The sequence below is a fragment of the Mustela putorius genome, unplaced genomic scaffold (genome assembly GCF_011764305.1).
Source record: "Mustela putorius furo isolate JIRA1106 unplaced genomic scaffold, ASM1176430v1.1 tig00000196_pilon_pilon_pilon, whole genome shotgun sequence".
NCBI classification, from domain to species: Eukaryota; Metazoa; Chordata; class Mammalia; order Carnivora; family Mustelidae; genus Mustela; species Mustela putorius.
In genome coordinates this window covers 5,748,279-5,764,939 of record NW_025421310.1, presented here as the reverse complement: position 1 = coordinate 5,764,939, position 16,661 = coordinate 5,748,279, and the positions used below count along the sequence as shown (strand labels likewise).

The 16,661-nt window shown below is 50.6% G+C and overlaps 1 protein-coding gene across 2 annotated transcripts; it reads right to left on the bottom strand.

The window, feature by feature from the left end:
* Nucleotides 1-1,659: 1,659 nt before the first annotated feature.
* LAIR1 (leukocyte associated immunoglobulin like receptor 1) lies at nt 1,660-9,810 on the bottom strand. 2 transcript variants are annotated; one of them, XM_004779809.3, is made up of 9 exons: nt 8,183-9,799; nt 7,779-7,814; nt 6,098-6,379; nt 3,724-3,762; nt 3,325-3,435; nt 3,210-3,252; nt 3,084-3,121; nt 2,872-2,924; nt 1,660-2,404 (listed from the first exon to the last, which is right to left on the bottom strand). In XM_004779809.3, the coding sequence occupies exons 1-9, from the start codon at nt 8,214-8,216 to the stop codon at nt 2,258-2,260; spliced, it is 783 nt and encodes a 260-aa protein (XP_004779866.1). In that variant the 5' UTR covers nt 8,217-9,799; the 3' UTR covers nt 1,660-2,257. The 2 variants fall into 2 exon arrangements, 1 of the variants encoding a protein (XP_004779866.1); XR_001177409.2 differs by having other exon boundaries at nt 2,268-2,404; nt 2,799-2,924; nt 8,183-9,810.
* Nucleotides 9,811-16,661: the final 6,851 nt, after the last annotated feature.

Sequence of the window (16,661 nt, the reverse complement as noted above, 5' to 3'; positions counted from 1 at the left end):
CATAATGACGTGTGTGTGACGGAAGTTAACCTCTCGCAGAAGCAGACAGATTAACATGATCCCAGCTCAGCAGTAGGGTGATTTAAAAATCCCGTGTATTCATGGGAACTGTGAGGGACAGTCAGAGCACAGAGCAATCATACTATTGGAAGACAGTTTGTTATAGTCCTCAGGAGGAGGGCCGCACCAGGGCTTCAGGGTCAGGCAGCAGGGGACAGGGACAAGCAGAAATCGTGCACAAGAGCTTTGGGTGTGGTTTCTACAGGAAGAATGAGCAAGGCAGGGTCAGCAGGCCTAGCACTGGCTGGACTCCACAATTTCCGTGGGGTCTGTAGTGGAGAAGATGACCCTGTTGTCCGTTCCTTGGCCTTGGGGAGATGAGGGCAAGTGGAGAGTGGCCCAGAGTGTGACAGCCCCATAAGGGAGGCGGTTGGGTGTGGACACTGGGTCAGCTGGTGTGTGTTTGAAAAGGGCACCCCCAGAAAGAGGATTTTGCTCAGGAGAGGGGAGTCAGTGAGGAAGGCTGGAGGTCAACGCAGTGACTTAGGTCGTGTTTAGGACACACACATAGGACAGAGGTCCAGTTTGCAGACACCTGAAACATGGCCAGTACAAAGGGTACAGCAGATTCTGTTCCACAGAGTCACTCTGGGGGCACGGAAATTAAACCGTCAGACATCCAGCATTTTGCGGACTAGTGGGAGACGAGCCCATTTGCATGCTGCCTGACACATTACCTCACGTGGCAAATGGGTTTCTTACTGGTGTCAGCGACTTTAGGATTTGGAGAGCGGAGACGCTCCCGGATTGTCTGGTGGTCCCAATGTGAGCACGAGGGTCTTTATGAGAGGGAGGCAAGGGGATCAGAGGAAGGGGAAGGAGGCATCACAAAAGCAGGAGTCCTAACCAGAGCAGGAATTGAAGATGCCACAGAGCTCCCGGAGGATGGAGGAAGGGGCCGCGGACCAAGGGAGGCAGGAGACTCTGGAAGCTGGAAAAGGTCACCAAATGGATTCTCCCCTTGAGCCTCCAGAAGGAACGTGGCTGTGTGGACACCTTGATTTTAGGCCCAGAGAAACCAATTTCAGACTTCAGACACGCAGAATGTAAGATAATAAATTGTGTTGTCCAAAGCCACTGAGAGTATAGTGATCTGTTGCAGCAGCCGTGGGAGGCCGATACACTCACTTTACATGGAGGAGGTGCTGCAACCCTGTTAGGAAGAATGACGTCCAAACCCAAACTTGAAGGGCGTTAGCTGGGTGAGGGAGTGAAGGCCACATGAAGGACAAGGTCTTAGAGTTGGATAGTGCTGTTGTGTTTGAAGAAGGCGTTCAGTGTGGACGGGCCTGGAGCGGGGACAGGAAACAGGAAGCTGCCATGTTCTGTGGCGCGGGCTGAAAGCCTCAGGGGTCCTCTCTGCGCAGTCACAGCCTCACCAGCTCCCTCGTAAGGTCCATATGTATGTCCATTAGCGTGTGTGCACGTGTGCAGGTGCGTGCATCTGTGTGTGCATGGACATATTTGTGGATGCGTGTGTGTGCGTGCATGTGTGGAGTGTAGGGCTGTATCATCTGCATGTTTGCTCAGGCACGCGTCCCCTCAGCAGCGGCCTCACGCCTCCCTGGGACTCTCAGTTCAGAGAACACTGATGCATCCTTTGTCTTTTTTTCCTGCTCTGAGCTTTGAGCAGAGACCAGGACCAACCTCCCTGCGCAGGGCTGCTGCAGGGAGGGCCTGTGAGAACTTTTATTGATGAACAAAGAGAAGCATAGTCCAGAAAACAGGGTCTCGGCCATCTGCTTCCTAAGTATAGGTTCAAGGTCAGCTTCAGAATTCTGGAAAGTCTTTAGAGTCAGCAGAGTGGACAATTTAAACAGAACTTCTGGGGGCAGTTAGGGATGCATAGGACACATCTGGAATCCATCTGTGTGACTGCAGGACCATAGTGGGTCTCTGGAAACAGTCAAGTGACTATACCTGGGTCTCTGGAGACAGCCAGGAGTCTGTAGCTGGGTCTTTGGAAGTAAGTGCTACATGCTCTCTCGATGATCTAGCTGATTTTCGGGGGGGACCACACAGCTCCCGAGTCTCCTAGATGTTGACTGGGGGCCTCCTGACTTGCTTCCAGGAAATCTGACTGTGTGGCTTTCCAGGAAGGGATGATCCCATTTGGAGGCCCTCCAAATGGCCAATCCACGCTTCTGCGGGAATGGCTTCCTGTGTGTCAAGGGGCAGAAGCCAGCTGGGCCTAGAGTCAGTGTCCTGCGAGGGCTGCATATGTGCTGAAGTCAGCCGTGGGCTCCATGGACCGTGGGGGTGCGGCTTGGGCTGTCCTCTGTGCGAGGATGCGCTGGTCCAGCTGAGCATAGGTCACGTCCAGGGGGTCTCCTGCTGTCGGGGTCTGAGAGAGAGAGACCCAGGTGGGTCAGGCTGAAGACAAGGTAGAGAACTGTGGGAAGGGGAGGCTAGCAGCCGACCTCCAGGTGGCCCTGTAATCCCACCTTCTGGAATCACCACTGTGTGGTTCCCGGCCACCTAGCATCAGGGCTGGCCCGGGTGACCAGTAGACTATGGCAGAATGAGGGCATGGTCGGGAGATAATGTGGCTTCTGGCCCTCCCTCTCTGCAGCCACCCTCTGGGGGACGCCAGCTGCCATGAAGAAGCCCGGGAGGGACTGAGGGTCCTGCCACGTCATGGGGGGCGGGTGGCATCCTAGAAGTGGTCCACATCTTCACAGCCACCTCCCAAAAGTCCCTGAGCCAGAACCACCCCACTGATCTGCTTCCAAACTAACAAGCAAAGAAACGGAGATCATTTCGTGAGGCCGCGTTGGTCAGGAGCAATGGGTGATGGGCTCAAGGACTTACGGGGGCACGCATTTCCCCGTCCTTTTCAGGAAGTCTGTCGACTGTGGCCAGATCTGGAGGGGACAGGACAAAGGGTCAGGTCTCTGGGGTGGGTCTTGGGAGGCAAATTTGCCTGAAAACTCACAGCCCCAGGTTTTGACCTTGCACTCCATTGGGAACATACTAGAATGTCCTCAAACGTTCCCCTCTCCCTGGCCGGTCCCTCCTTTTACCTGGTGTCCTCTCTAGCATGTCAACGGCCGGGCTGACCCTGAAAGGAAAGAACAGTGAGCACGGGGGCCCCACCCTCTGAATACAGAGGACTGGGAGGGGCCCGGGGTTAGTCTCAGGGACCTCACCTCTCCTGGGGCCTCTGCTCCTCACCTTCACAGCCGGGGGTCCCTGAGGACAGTCAGGGGTGAGGATTAAGAAGAGAAGCCTCCTTCCCAGCACCTGCCCCTCCCTGAGACCTACTGTGTTTTTTCTGGTGCCAACAATAGAGGAAGATGAGGGCCAGGAGGAGGACACAAAGGAACAAGGCCACGGAGACCCCAGTGAGGATAAAAACATGCTCTGTCGACAGACCTAAGGGAACAGGGACAATGGAAGCAAACTGTCAGGGGTATGCATTAATTGGCCACCTACTGCATACTGTGTATATGCTGGGTGCTGGTCATGCACACACCTAGGTAGATCTCTGGAACGCATAACAGTCCTGTGACATGGGAAAGGGTTACTCCAAAACCAGGGTCCTGAGAGCCAAAGTCAGCTGTCCACAGGGCACTAGCAGAGCTAGAATGGGACCAGCCCTATAGCCCAGTCTTCCCCCCTCCTCCAAGAAGCACAACCCGGTCCTCTGTGCCCCTCACTCACTTGGACTGTTACTGTCTTCCTCCTGTATCTGTGAGTCTCCTAGGAGGGAGGAATTGAGAGCACCGTTAGCAGCCTGAGCTGGACAGAGAAGGCTGAGTCTTCCTGACTCCACCCCACCACCCCCCGCCCCACAAAGGGGGGCTTCTCTAACAGACCCACAGAACTTTCCCAGAGAATGGAGATGCTCTAGCCTGATGTCCAGTACGCTAACCTCACTGGACGATTTCCACTGAAATGCAAGTCAAATACATTTCAAAGTCAGATTGTCAGCCGCATGGGCCACCTCTCCTGGGCTCAGTGGCCACACCCGGCTAATGGCCTGGAGTGGGATGAGGCAGTTCCACAGCCAGCCCTTTCTACAGGAGGCTCTGTGGGCCAGCACCGTCCTCCACTCTCCCCTTGCTCACCTGCTTCCTGATTCCCAGCCCACGGGCAAAAATCCCCATCGCAGATGCCTTCGGTCTTTCTCAGCAGCCCCTGAGGGAGGTGAACCTCCCCTTCTGTGAGCGCAGAAGCCCAGACTCCCCGTCATTCCAGCACCAGCTCAGCCCCGGGGCTCCGCGCATGCCCTGCCCGCCCATTTCACAGGTGGTCAAACCAAGTCCTGCTGGGCTCCACCGCTTGCAGGGTCGAGCCCCCATGGTGCCTCTTCCGAAGGGTGCACCTCCCTCCCGCCACCCTGGGGAGGCTGAGTACCCAGTGTCCTTTAAGAAAGGCAGAAAACTTCACCTCCCCAACTTCCCTCCCTCAACACCTTGTCTTTGCTCCATGATGCAGGACCCCACCCACTGTAACATATAATAAATATAAATATACATTTTTAAGTTCTGTGTTTTGTCTTATGTAGGTATAATTTAATTTACATACATAATTTTAATGATGCATAAAATTACTTGTAATGCATAAGCTGTGTATCTCAATTGTGTCTCCGTTATATATATTCACTATTATAAGGTATGTATTTATATATGTAAATTATAGCAATACGTGACACATAATATAATGTGTCACATTATGTAATATATAATACTGTACACTACAATCACATATAGATATATTTACTATGTTAATTCTATTACTGTGTATTTAATATATAATGTAAGCACACATTCTAATATATTTAAATCATAGATCTGAAATTTTATAAGTTAATGTTTACATATAAATACATCCTATTTAAATACATACAAATATATATGAGCATTTCTATTCCTCATTCTGACTAATTTTCCCTTTGACGTTTGGATGCACAAGGACCCTCTGTCCTCATTCCCCGCGAGCCTCCATCGCTCGGCAGGCGGGTGTCTCGAGCGTAGGAAGAAAAGGTGAGAAGAAAGGGTCAGTGTTGGCAAGACCAGCACTTCTTCAGGCTCTGGCACTCAGCAGGCAGGACCCTGAGTGCAGTGACTGCGTAAACCACTCCAGCTTTCCTGAAACCTCGCCCTGGGGTCAGGACACTTATCGCCCCTGTTGCCCATGACAAAACCGGGGCACCCACGGTTTTGGTGATTCACCTGCTGGCGCAGAGCTTGGAGCAGGGTTAGACTCTCCACCCTGACCCCTGGGAGGAAGGCGGAGGGGCTTCTCCTCTGAACTTCAGTCTTCACAGCAAGGGACGGGGGAGGAGGCATTCCTGTGCACCCCCCACCAAGCGGGGTCAGGATTCTCCCACAGGAGCCTCTTCCTCTAGGTGACCTAAGGCCACCTTTGGGACATAACCATCAGGACCCCCATTCTCTCCCGAGTGTCTGAGTTTGGAACGCGAGCTGTCAGTCTCACTGTCCCTCTGTCCCTTGCAGAGCTGCCAAGAGCAGGACCCTGCCCACAGTGGGGGAACAACCTGAGTCCTGCCCCTCCCTACCTTGGGCTGCTTCCATCCCTTCACAGCCTTGTGCCTTTGGGTACAAAACTGCATTCCTTTGCACATTAAAGGAATGGGGGGGGGCAAGGTCAGAGCAGTGCCTCCCACATTCAGTGGCAGCTAGCTTTGTTTTCATAGCACCAGACAATGTCCTTGTGCCCACCCCCTCACCCCGCCGTGGTAGCCCCTCACTGTGGTCTTACCAGTCCCTAATCCAAACCGAAGGCAGGCAGCTGGGCCTGGAGCCTGATCCCCAGCACAGAGCCCTTCAGCAACGTCCCCAGGCTGAGGTCTGTTACTCACCAGCTGAGGAGTAGTTGTGTGTGTGGGGGGGTGTCTCTGTGACCAGGGCAGAAGGACCAATGCTCCATGGGGGCCCTCAGGGTATGCCCCACTCAGCCTGGCCCCTTTGTACCTGAGCATCTGCTGGAACCCTGAGCATCTGTCGGAGGACTGCATGTGGCCATCACCCCGTCCCAGAGACACCTGGGAACCCAGCAGAGGTGTCCTCACCTGTCACCTCCAGCTTCAGGTCCTCACTGGGTTCAGACCAGCCGGCATAGGTATGATAGAGGCAGTGATAGAGCCCGGCAGTGTCTTCATCCACCTCGGCGATGGTGAACCTGGCCTGCGTCTCCTGCCCTGGGTTGTTCTCATCTTTATATGAGCTTGTTCCCTTCTTCTGCAGGCGGAATATGGCAAACTCAGCGGGTCCTTGGCACACGATGTTCACAGGCTGCCCCCGGGGGATCACAGGGCCCGGTTCTGCCCAGATGGAGGGTCTGGGCAGGACCCCTAAGAGGGAAGCAGAGCAGGCTCTCAGGGTCCATTCTTAGGAAGTCACCACACCACACATTCACCTGTATTAGATACTCCATTCAGTTTCAGGCAAATGTGCAGTGGTAGGTTACCTCCCGTCATTTAGAATGCTTCCATCCTCCTCCCCCAAGAGACCCCACCACCGTTCTAGGTGGGTGTGGTTCTCCTCACTGCAGTGTTTCTCCCCCTTGACTTAGGACTCCGAGACTCAATCACATCCTGAGCTTTTCTCAGGATGACATGGGGAGATGACAGAGCAGGCCAGGGGCCCAGACATGTCTGCTGCAGAGGGTGACTCCCTCCCAGCCTATGACCACCTTCTGGGGGCACAGGGGGGCTGGGACAAAACAGTGGGTGAGGGTGAGGAGTTGTAGGAAAGACTCTGGCCCAGCTAGCCCCGGTGAGGGGAGGCAGAGGGGGCCGTCTGCAAAGCCCCAGGGACGGTCCAGTGGGGGGGGGGTGCGTGTCGTGGAGCGCCAGCAGCTGGTCCCACAGACCTCAGTCGAGGAGGATTCCTGTCTACAGTGCAGTCTTCCCAGGGGCGCCCATCTCTGGGTTCACTCTGGACTTTCTCCTGCATCTTAGCCTTATCTCTATTTCCTTGTTTTGAAGGATCTTGGAAACCCCCATTTGCCTCGGGCTCACAGCAGAGCCTAACTAAGGCTCGGGGCTCCTCTGGGAGGTTGGTGGGCGTGGGGAAGAGGGATCTGGGCTGAGAGGGGAGGGTCTGGGCTGAATCACCCACGCTGAGCAGGGAAGTCAGCGTGGGAGAAGGTCCGGAGTTGAGGGGGAATTGCTGTGTGAGGAAGGAGGGCTGAGGTATCTGGAGGGGAGTGACCAGCCCAGTGTGAGCAAAGGAGTGACCCGGACCGAAGAGCGGTGCATGGGTCTCATCTGATCTGAACGGAAATGATGAAAGGGCTCCAAAAATCTATTATTTTGCCCGAAAATTAAAAAGATATATACATGAAAAAAACAAACTTCTAAAATATAAATGAAATTTAAAAAATTATCATTTAAAATTACGTCACTAGGTGATGTGCTATGTGTCGAGGGTGAAGAAGCTGGGATCGAGGGTGGTGTCTGGGACGCTGCCCTTGGTGGCTGTCATGTTCTCTGCTCAGGGGATGCTGGGGAGGGTCTGAACTTGTGGGGAAGAGCCTTGGGCTCAGCCTGTTCCTGCGGGGTTCGAATTTGTCCAGGGGGCTGCTGGGGGCGCAGGTGGACAATTTGGGGAAACCTGGGAGGGTCATGCACTTGGGATTATTTGCAATTCAGGGTTCATTTCAAGGGTTCCTCCCAGGCCCTCCCAGAGTCAGCACCACTCCCTCCAGAGCTAGCTGTGGGGTGCGGAGGGGATGGGGAGGGGACTCACCGTGCTGTGCGTGGAGTGCTTGGCTCAGGCAGAGCGCTGGAAGAGAGGGTCTGGTGAGACGGATGCCCGCCTATCCTCAGGGGGGTGTCCCAGTCCTTCTTGCTCTGTAATAATCCCAAAACAAGTCCCCCGCCGTCCTCTCTTCCAAACAAGTGCTTCTCTCCCCCAGCCCCTCTGGAGTCTGAATTCATTCCCATACCCAGGAGCCCGTTTCTAGGACTGAACTTGCACGGTCTGACCTAGGTCTGGAGCAAGAGCTCACAGTGCTGATCCTTGTGGCTCTCCCAGCATCCCGGACTCTTCTGGACTGGAGTCAGGACCCAGAGGGGAAGTGGGCCCCCTCCCCAAGTCTCCCGCCCACCCCCTCTGTCCCTCAAACCCTTTGCCTCTGTTCCAGGACTCACCAAGGGCCAGGAAGGTGGTCAAATGGGGAGACATGCCCAGCCCCTTATAGCCTGCACTGTCCAGAGCTGGCGGGGGAGAGGACAGAGCCCACAGCTAATAAAGGACAGGATGTCAGCTGGGGCACATCGTGGGGTTTTGACATCAGCAGGAGCCTCCCACAAAGGGGAGACTTCTCTCCTATCCTTCCCCCTCTTTGAACGAATGAGATGGACTGAGGAACTTGGCTTCCAAAAGATGCTCAGATGAGGCTGAGCTCAGCCCCAGATGCACCCCTGAGGTTGTAACCTGGTTGTCAACATCTGGGATAAGCCAGAGCACAAACTGACTTATAACATAGAACACCCATCTGACCTTGGGCAAGACGGGTAAGCCATTTTACGCCAGCATTTCCTCATACCAAAACGGGAAACCTGAAGCCCTCCTCCAAGTCTTAATAGGATGGTATTTGTGAAATTCTCAGGTGTTGAGAACTTTAAAAAACATCCTGCTAGCGTGTGCTCTCTTCCCATCTCCCCCCAGTGCTGTTGGAGCCAGGGACAGGCAGGGTGTCCCTGAGCACATGTAAAATCCTAAAGGGGTGGACGGTCAGGAGACAGGCCTCAGGCCTGGGGCCATATGGGGCATGTAGTGACGTGCTGAAATGAAGAGGAGAACCGGGGTGGGGAACAGGTGTATGCACCACGGAGCCCAGCAGGACAGGGACCCCGCCACACATTCTTGTGTCCCAGGCTTTGGTGGCAGGGGAGAGCTGCTTTTCCGGGGTGTGGCTGTCGCAAACACTGATGGTGACACAACAGCAGTCACGGCTCCCTAGTTCCCTTACTAACAGGAACCTAGAGCTGCTGGAGTGGCTGTTCTAAGCTTGGGGCTGGGCGGGGGAAGGGAATAAAGTTGGGGTTAAGGCAATCTAGCAATCCCGTTTGCAGTAATTTATCTGGAGTGGGGTTCATGACCATGTCTGGCCAATGATGCTGAAAGCAGAATATACCACTGTATCTGGGAATCCTATGTCCCCCTTAATAATGGAGGGTCTCATGAGACCTTTGCCCCTTTACTCCTCTCCTTCACTGGTGACTGTAGCATGATGGTGTGATAGATCGAGCTGCAGCATCCACATTGCAGCCATGAGGCAACAAGCTTGAAGGCAACAGCAGAAACAACTGGGGTGGAAGGGCACAAGGTCTAGGACCCATAGGAGGTCCCTGTGTTGCTAAACGAACCCCAGGACCACTTCTTCCTGGAGTTCTTGATAAGTAAACAATAAATATCCTAGATTTTCTGTCAAAATGGCAGACTAAGTCTATGGAGTTACACTCCACCTTAAAATACAATATTTCTAAAAACCTAAAGCTGCTTAATACAACATCTTAATAATCTTCTCAAATGCCTTAAAGAAATGAAAAGTATGTCAAGACTATGTAGCCAGAAATTAAAGGAAGTTGGGGTTCCCCAGAGTCAAAATGGGGGCTAAACCCAGCTCTCACCTTGATGGTGATGAGTTAAGTCTTATCTCCATTGCCTTGCAGACCATGGAGCGAAGGAGTAAAGCCCAGAGGTCACCCAGGTCAAGGAGTCTGGGGATACTCTCCCTTTGCTAAGCCAGAGTCTGGAAGCTTCCATTTTAGCAAAAGAGCGAACTGAAATTACTCACCTGTTCCTGAAGGCTTCCAAGAACACGTGTTTTGAAACAGGAAGCCGAAAATGGTTGCTCCTGAAAATTCTTCCGACTCTGCAACTTCCTGATCTTGTTCTGTATGTGTATTCGTCCTGGGATCTCTGTGCCTTTCGGTCTTTCTCTCACACTCCCACTTCCTTTCCGCCTCGGTATTTGTTCCTCTTCTTTCTCGTCCCCAGTGGCTGTGTGTCCCCAGGCTTCACAGCATCGTTCCTTGGTCTCCATCCATCAGGTACCCACCCACCCTACCCTAAACTGTGCTGATGGAAGGGGTTGACCCCCAACACACCCAAGGCCAAGATTGCCGATCTCCCTGGTGACTCCAGGTCACCCCAGACACCGTCCCAGCTTTGTAGGGGGCCAGGGGACAGCTAGCCCTGTAGGGTTAGTTGCCTGCTTTCTCTGGACCTCCAGCTTGCTCACTGGTGATGTGGGCCTGGTCCCCTGTTCTGCTTCTCAGTCCTTCTTCACTTGGGTGATGCCTCCCATGCATGAAATCCGCCCCTGGCCCCAATTTTTGTGTAGTCTTCATTAGTGATTTTTCACCAGCTTTATTTAGGCCTAATTTACATACAGCACACCGCAGCCACAACTATGTGCAGTCTGATGAGTTGTGAAACCACCATCGTAGTGACGATTTCCATCACAACCAAAAGAGTCCTTGTGTCCCCTTTGCCCTCCCAGCAGCCACTGATTTTCTTTCTTTCTTTCTTTTTTGGAAAACATGTATTTGTTCGACGACATTTTAAAACAAATCTCTTCCCGTGAAATAATGTTAGATTTGAGGAGAAGTAGCAGACACCCAGAGAGTTCCCCTATGCCCCTCCTCCCCTCTCCCCAACATCAATATTTTACGTAACTGCGCTGCATCTGTCAAAACCAGGCAATTCACGTTGATACAGTAATTAACTAAACTGCAGACTTCATTTGGATGGTATCCATTTTCCCCCACTAACGGTCTCTCCCTGTGCCAGGATTCGATTCAGACCACATATTGCATTTACTTCATTCTCTCTTTTAAATAAATGGAAGAGTTTCTATTTTCCTAGTCGGACTCTAACCAGCACTCTCAACACACCTGCAGACCGTACACCCAGGGATGGTGGGGGATGGGCTGGCTGTTAAGAACAGGAATGGCTGACAGCACCAATACCTAGAGGCTCCTCTGAAGACTGAGGTCATAGGGTCCCAGCCAGAAGTTGGCTCCTCTGGGTGGTTTTTTAGTTAAGGAAGGCAATGTGTTGCTGTCACCCGTCGCCCCTCTCAGACAGCCCCTCCACCATTGTATTCTTCTAAGATGTTGATCCCCAACGGGAGAATATTTAAGTCAAGGCTCACCACAGGGTAAGCATAGCACACCCTCCATCAGCAAAACCTTTCCTCGGTGGGTGCCTGGGAGGTTCAGTGGGTTAAGCCTCTGCCTTCAGCTTAGGTCATGCTCTCAGTGTCTTGGGATCGAGCCCTGCATGGGGCTCTCTGCTCAGTGGGGAGCCTGCTTCCCCCTCTCTCTCTGCCTGCCTCTCTGCCTACTTGTGATCTCTCTCTCTCTGTGTCAAATAAATAAATAAATGAGTGAATAAGTAAGTAAATAAATAAAAACCTTTCTTTGGACCGTTGTATGGCCTGACATGGACCTTCCAATAGATTAAGATAGACATACAACATTTGCAAATTAAACATAAGCTGACTGTTTGCAAAGGCAAATGCTACAGACACACAAGATGTGGGGAGTGTAAGATGCGACAGGAAATGTTATTTAAGATGAGTTCTGAGAGAAACCAGAGTTTAAGGGTGGTCACCTAGTGGGTGGGCCCTTGCTGGAGACATTGGGCAAGGCTGTATATTTGTATCCTGGAGCCCTAACACAGGAGAGTGATTTTAGACAACAGAGCTGTATTCTAAACTGTTACACGTGCTTGGAGACTAGCTCTTAGCTGCTCCCACGACAAGAAGAAATGGGAACTATGTAACAGGACCCAGGTGTTGGCTCAGAGCACAATGGCAAGCCCATCGAATGTAAATGTATCCACAACTTTGGGTGGAAATTGTAACTCAATGTATTTATTTTATTTTATTTTAGCTCAGTAGTGGCAGATTTATTTGACTCTGTTTCACTAAAATTTCATTAAAATTTTCAGTTAGCCAACGTAGAGTACATCATTCATTTTTGATGCAATGTTCACTGATTCGTTACCTGGGTATAACCCCCAGTGCTCATCACGGCACGCGCCCTCCTTAATACCCATCACCCAGTTACCCCATCTCTCCACCCCCTTCCCTTCTGTAACCCTCAGTTTGCATCTCAATTAAAAAACAAACAAACAAAAAAGATGAATTCACATCATAATAACACAGATATTCCAAATATCACAGTGTGGTCCTTCCTTGCTGACCAGTCCTCCTCCTGGGACCTCGATGGGGTAATGTGCTCGTGGATGTGCTGGGTTTCCGAGCTGGATCCCGGGCCTCGGGAGGTCTGCTTGGTGCAACCCCGGGTCTCTGCCTTGTTACAGAGTACCCGATCAGATCCCAAAGTCCCCCATATCTGAGTGTCTGCAGCATGGCTCGGCCACCTAGGAGTGTCTGCGGGACAGAATCTGAGCCTAGCAGGCCCAAGGGTCTCCAATTCCTGCTGTTTCTAGAAAACTGGCCTGCAAAGTCCTCCCCAAGGCACCCGCATTAGCCTCCACCTCTGTGCTCCACAACTCTTGCCTGGATGTGTTCTCGTAAAACTTTTTTATTTTATTTTTTTAAAGAGCCTGGTGGTGGGTACCTTAAGAAGGGCACATATTGCATGGAGCACTGGGTGTGGTGCATAAAAAAGGAATCTTAGAACACTGAAAAAATAAAATTAAATTTTAAAAAAAGGTAGGACAGCACCCCCCAAAAAAGTTTTGATTTATTTATTTGAGACGGCGCATAAGCAAGGAGGTAGGGGCAGAAGCAGAGGCAGAAGCAGGCACCCCACTGAGTGGAAAGCCCGATGGGGAACTCGATCTCAAGACCCCAAGATCATGATCTGAACTGAAGGCAGGCACTTAACTGACTGAGCCACCCAGGTGCCCCTTAAGAATTTCTCAAATATATAAATTCAGGCAAAGCAACCTGGGGGTGGGGGTTCCAGATCCTCGGGCCTTGATGGAACCCTGGAGGGAAGGCTCGGGAAGAATGACCTGCTTCCAAACACATCCAAGCTCTCAGTAATGTGGCATTATCCCCGCTCCACGCCAGAGCAGCCTGGCCAGGACGTGGATAGTAGATGGACCCCACATCCCACAGGCTCCCGTGTCTTTAGGACAGGATTTTCCACTATGACACTGAGCTCCTGTCCCTTCCAGGGCTTAGGGAGACACACAGGTGGTCGATGTGGGCATGCAGACATGCGTCTGTAACTCCCGAGGCAGGAACCAAACACGAGTGAAAAAATGCACAGGATATGGTGTGGTTGGCACCAACACCATAGTTCTGCGAGTTAGCAATCATCTGTGAAAATGAGTGGTTTGGTTCTGCTCTGGGTGGGTCTCTGATCTTCCTCACTGGGCTGGGCTGAGAAGAGAACTCAGCTTCCTGGAAAGTTTCTTCACAGGAGACCCAAGGCTATATTAGGCAACCCACATCCTCAGGCACAAACCTCCTTTTTGTCCAAGTGTCATATCAAAGGATCACAATTTGGTGTCACCAAATGCTTAACTCATAGCAAAGTTTAAATTTTTTTTTGTCTTTTTCCTTAACTACAAGGTTTTATTATTTTTATTATTAACCAATTAAACATTCCCTTACCAACTAAATATGTAAGTGTTCTTGTAAATTTTTTAAATTGTATCTTTTAAAAGATGTTATTTATTTATCTGAAGGGGGACAAAGGCAGAGGGAGAAGCAGGCTCCTGGCTAAGCAGGGAGCCCAATGCGGGACTGCAAAGGCAGACGTTTAACTGACTGGGCCACCTAGGCGCCCTGTAAAAAATTTCTTTAAACATACAAATTCAAATGATTATTTCAACTAGAATTCAGACTCAGTACCATATATAAAGCCATCAGTTTTCCTTCATGAAGCTCAGTGAGCTAGCTACTGAATGTAACTTGGAATTCCATATAATTAGGAATGTATGACACATATGAAAACTTTCTTGAGAATTTTATTTAAAATCCTTTTGTTCATTGGTCAAATAAGGGGTGTCCCTCCCTCCCTCCCTCCATCTCTCTTCCTTGCATACACCTCTCCCCCTTCCTGACTTTTATTTTTCTAGATGCTAGAAAATAGATGCTACATGCTAGGCCCTTGTGAATACAATTTTCACCCTACTCAGGGCTGTGTTCAGTGGTGTGCCAGTCTCAGCCAGCTCAGACCAGATCCTGACAACCGACCAGGTGCCTCTGTTGCCGATCAACTTTCGGTGATGCCACTGTAGTAGCTTGGAAGTCATCATTATGTGAGTGCTTACACCCCAGAAATTGGCAAATGCTACAAACGGTGTTTTCTTTTAGAGAGCAGATTGTGAAACGTAGGATACCATGCTGATGGTCAAGGCTGAAACCCAACTTTAATGAAAATTAAACAGAACTCTAGGGACAAACCCTGTGAAATCAACATCCTACAAGAAAGTAGGAAATTTGGTAAGATTGTATCTGTGTCTGTGGTGTATCCTATCCTGCCCCATTCCTTCCCCCCTAAAGAAAGGAACAGCTGGAATCCTGCTACATTTCCCCTGTGCTTTTATAAATACAATGTTACCACACACGCCTATGTACCTAGGTCCAATGTCATTGGTCATTTTATGACAAAGCATATTGATTATTGAAATCTCTTCAAATACAGAATCAGCACGTGCTAATATTTTATTTATTCATTAACAATGTGATCATCACTCAAAATTCTTATCCTTGGGGTGCCTGGGTGGCTCAGTGGGTTAAGCCTCTGCCTTTGGCTCAGGTCATGGTGTCAGGGTCCTGGGATCGAGCCCTACATCAGGCTCCCTGCTCAGCAGGGAGCCTGCTTCCCGCTTTCTCACTGCCTGCCTCTCTGCCTACTTGTGATCTCTCTCTGCCTGCCTCTCTGCCTAGTTGTGATCTCTCTCTGTCAAATAAATAAAATCCTTTTTAAAAATTCTTATCTTTACTCAAGTATTTACACTTTCCATGCCTCTTCCTTCCATCCTGTGTGTCTCCATTTCCACTGAAAATGATTAATTTCCTTTTGCCTGAAACTTTTTTACTTGTGGTCCCCGTCTGTCACCAGATGTTGGTAAGATTTATCCACAATGACGTGCGAAACTGCAGACCACCAATTCTCATTGTTCTAGAATATTCTGTTGTGTGAAGACCCGAGAAGCATTTATTCACTGAGCGTTAATGGGTATTTATTTATTTATTACATGGCCAACATTTTTGGAAGGATTGTATCGATTTAGACACAGTGACTTTGAGTGCGTTGGTTACTGCTGGACCGTCCGTTACTCACCAGCTGTGGAAGTTTCTACCTCTTCTGTTTCAGCTGCGCAGCCACTGGTAGTGATGACTTACTGAGGTTTCGTTTTACACTTCTTTGATGACTCATGCTGCCGGGAAATATTTTCATATGGTTTTGGTCATTTACATATCTTTTTTATTTGTGTGAAATGTCCATGGGAGTCTTTTTCTCTTGTCCTCATTTTAAAAAAATTGGGGTGACTCACCTGTTCAAGTAAACGGTAGGAAGCTTTTTGTTTTTCTTATTACGCACATGAGGGCTTGGTCAGATATGGTTTCTGTGAATAGCTATTTCAGCTCTAGTTGAAGCTTTACTCTCTTATCGGTGTATTTTGAAGAATGTAACTTCTTGCAGATGTGGAGACCACGTCCCAATGCTGGCGCTCCTCTGTGAAGGGGAAAACGCACACTTGCCTGCCTCATATGGGAAATAACCTAAAGAAGAAATCCGTGTGGGTCTGTGTAACAAAGGAGTATGTTCAAATAACCCCTCCAACCTGTGCACCACCTGGGGTGACTGACTCCTCAAGACATAAGAGGGACGGGCCACGTTGGAGTTCTGAGTCACATCACAAAGGCACAAAAAACAACATGCGTCTTGGCTAACCCGAAGAGAGTTGCCACAACCAACGAGAAGAGAGAGAAGTAGCCATCTGAAGGGGGGGTGAGTTTCCCATTCTCTTGGTGCTTGACTTTGGGCTTGAAGGGGTCCGTGTGGCACATTCATTTCCCTTTCTGTCTGAATATGAGGAGCAGGACCCAAGACCGGACAGCCTCTGGATGTGTCCCCCGGAAGTCACCAGCTGGGGCTTGGACTGACACAGTGACTGTTGCAAAGTCCCAAACTGTCCAGTGCCGTGCCGTGGATGTGATGAGCAAGCTGGCCATTTTCCCACACTCCCAGCCATGAAGACAGAAGAGCAGAGTGTGGCGGTTAGGAGCTCAATCCCAACCATTGTGTGGTTTTCCTACCAAGTGTTTCACCGAAAGGTCATCCACACGACTTAGTTCCTTTTTCCCTTGACTGGGAGGATAGAAGAGAGCTGCCCCCCTCCACACTTTCTCATCCACACTCATGCCCTCCTTGAACATTATCTCAGGCCCAAACACGAAATCCAGATTGGCAACCCTGGCCTTGGGGTGTGGGGAGAGATTCCAAGCACTGATTTGGGTGTTAGACGTGTCTCACATAGAGTACGGTACCTCAGGGCGCCCCGGCAGTCAATCCATTAAGCATCTGCCTTTGGTTCGGGTCATGATCAGGGTTCTGGGATCGAGTCCCATATCAGGTTCCCTGCTCAGCGGAGAGGCTGCTTCTCTCTCTCCCTCTGTTACTC

Coding starts and splice junctions, on each gene's coding strand:
- LAIR1 (XM_004779809.3), bottom strand. CDS start 8,216: ATGTCTCCCCATTTGACCACCTTCCTGGCCCTTG. Junction 7,815..8,182: donor GACCACCTTCCTGGCCCTTG/GTGAGTCCTGGA, acceptor CCTCTCTTCCAG/CGCTCTGCCTGAGCCAAGCA. Junction 2,405..2,871: donor ACGGGGAAATGCGTGCCCCC/GTAAGTCCTTGA, acceptor TCTCTCTCTCAG/ACCCCGACAGCAGGAGACCC.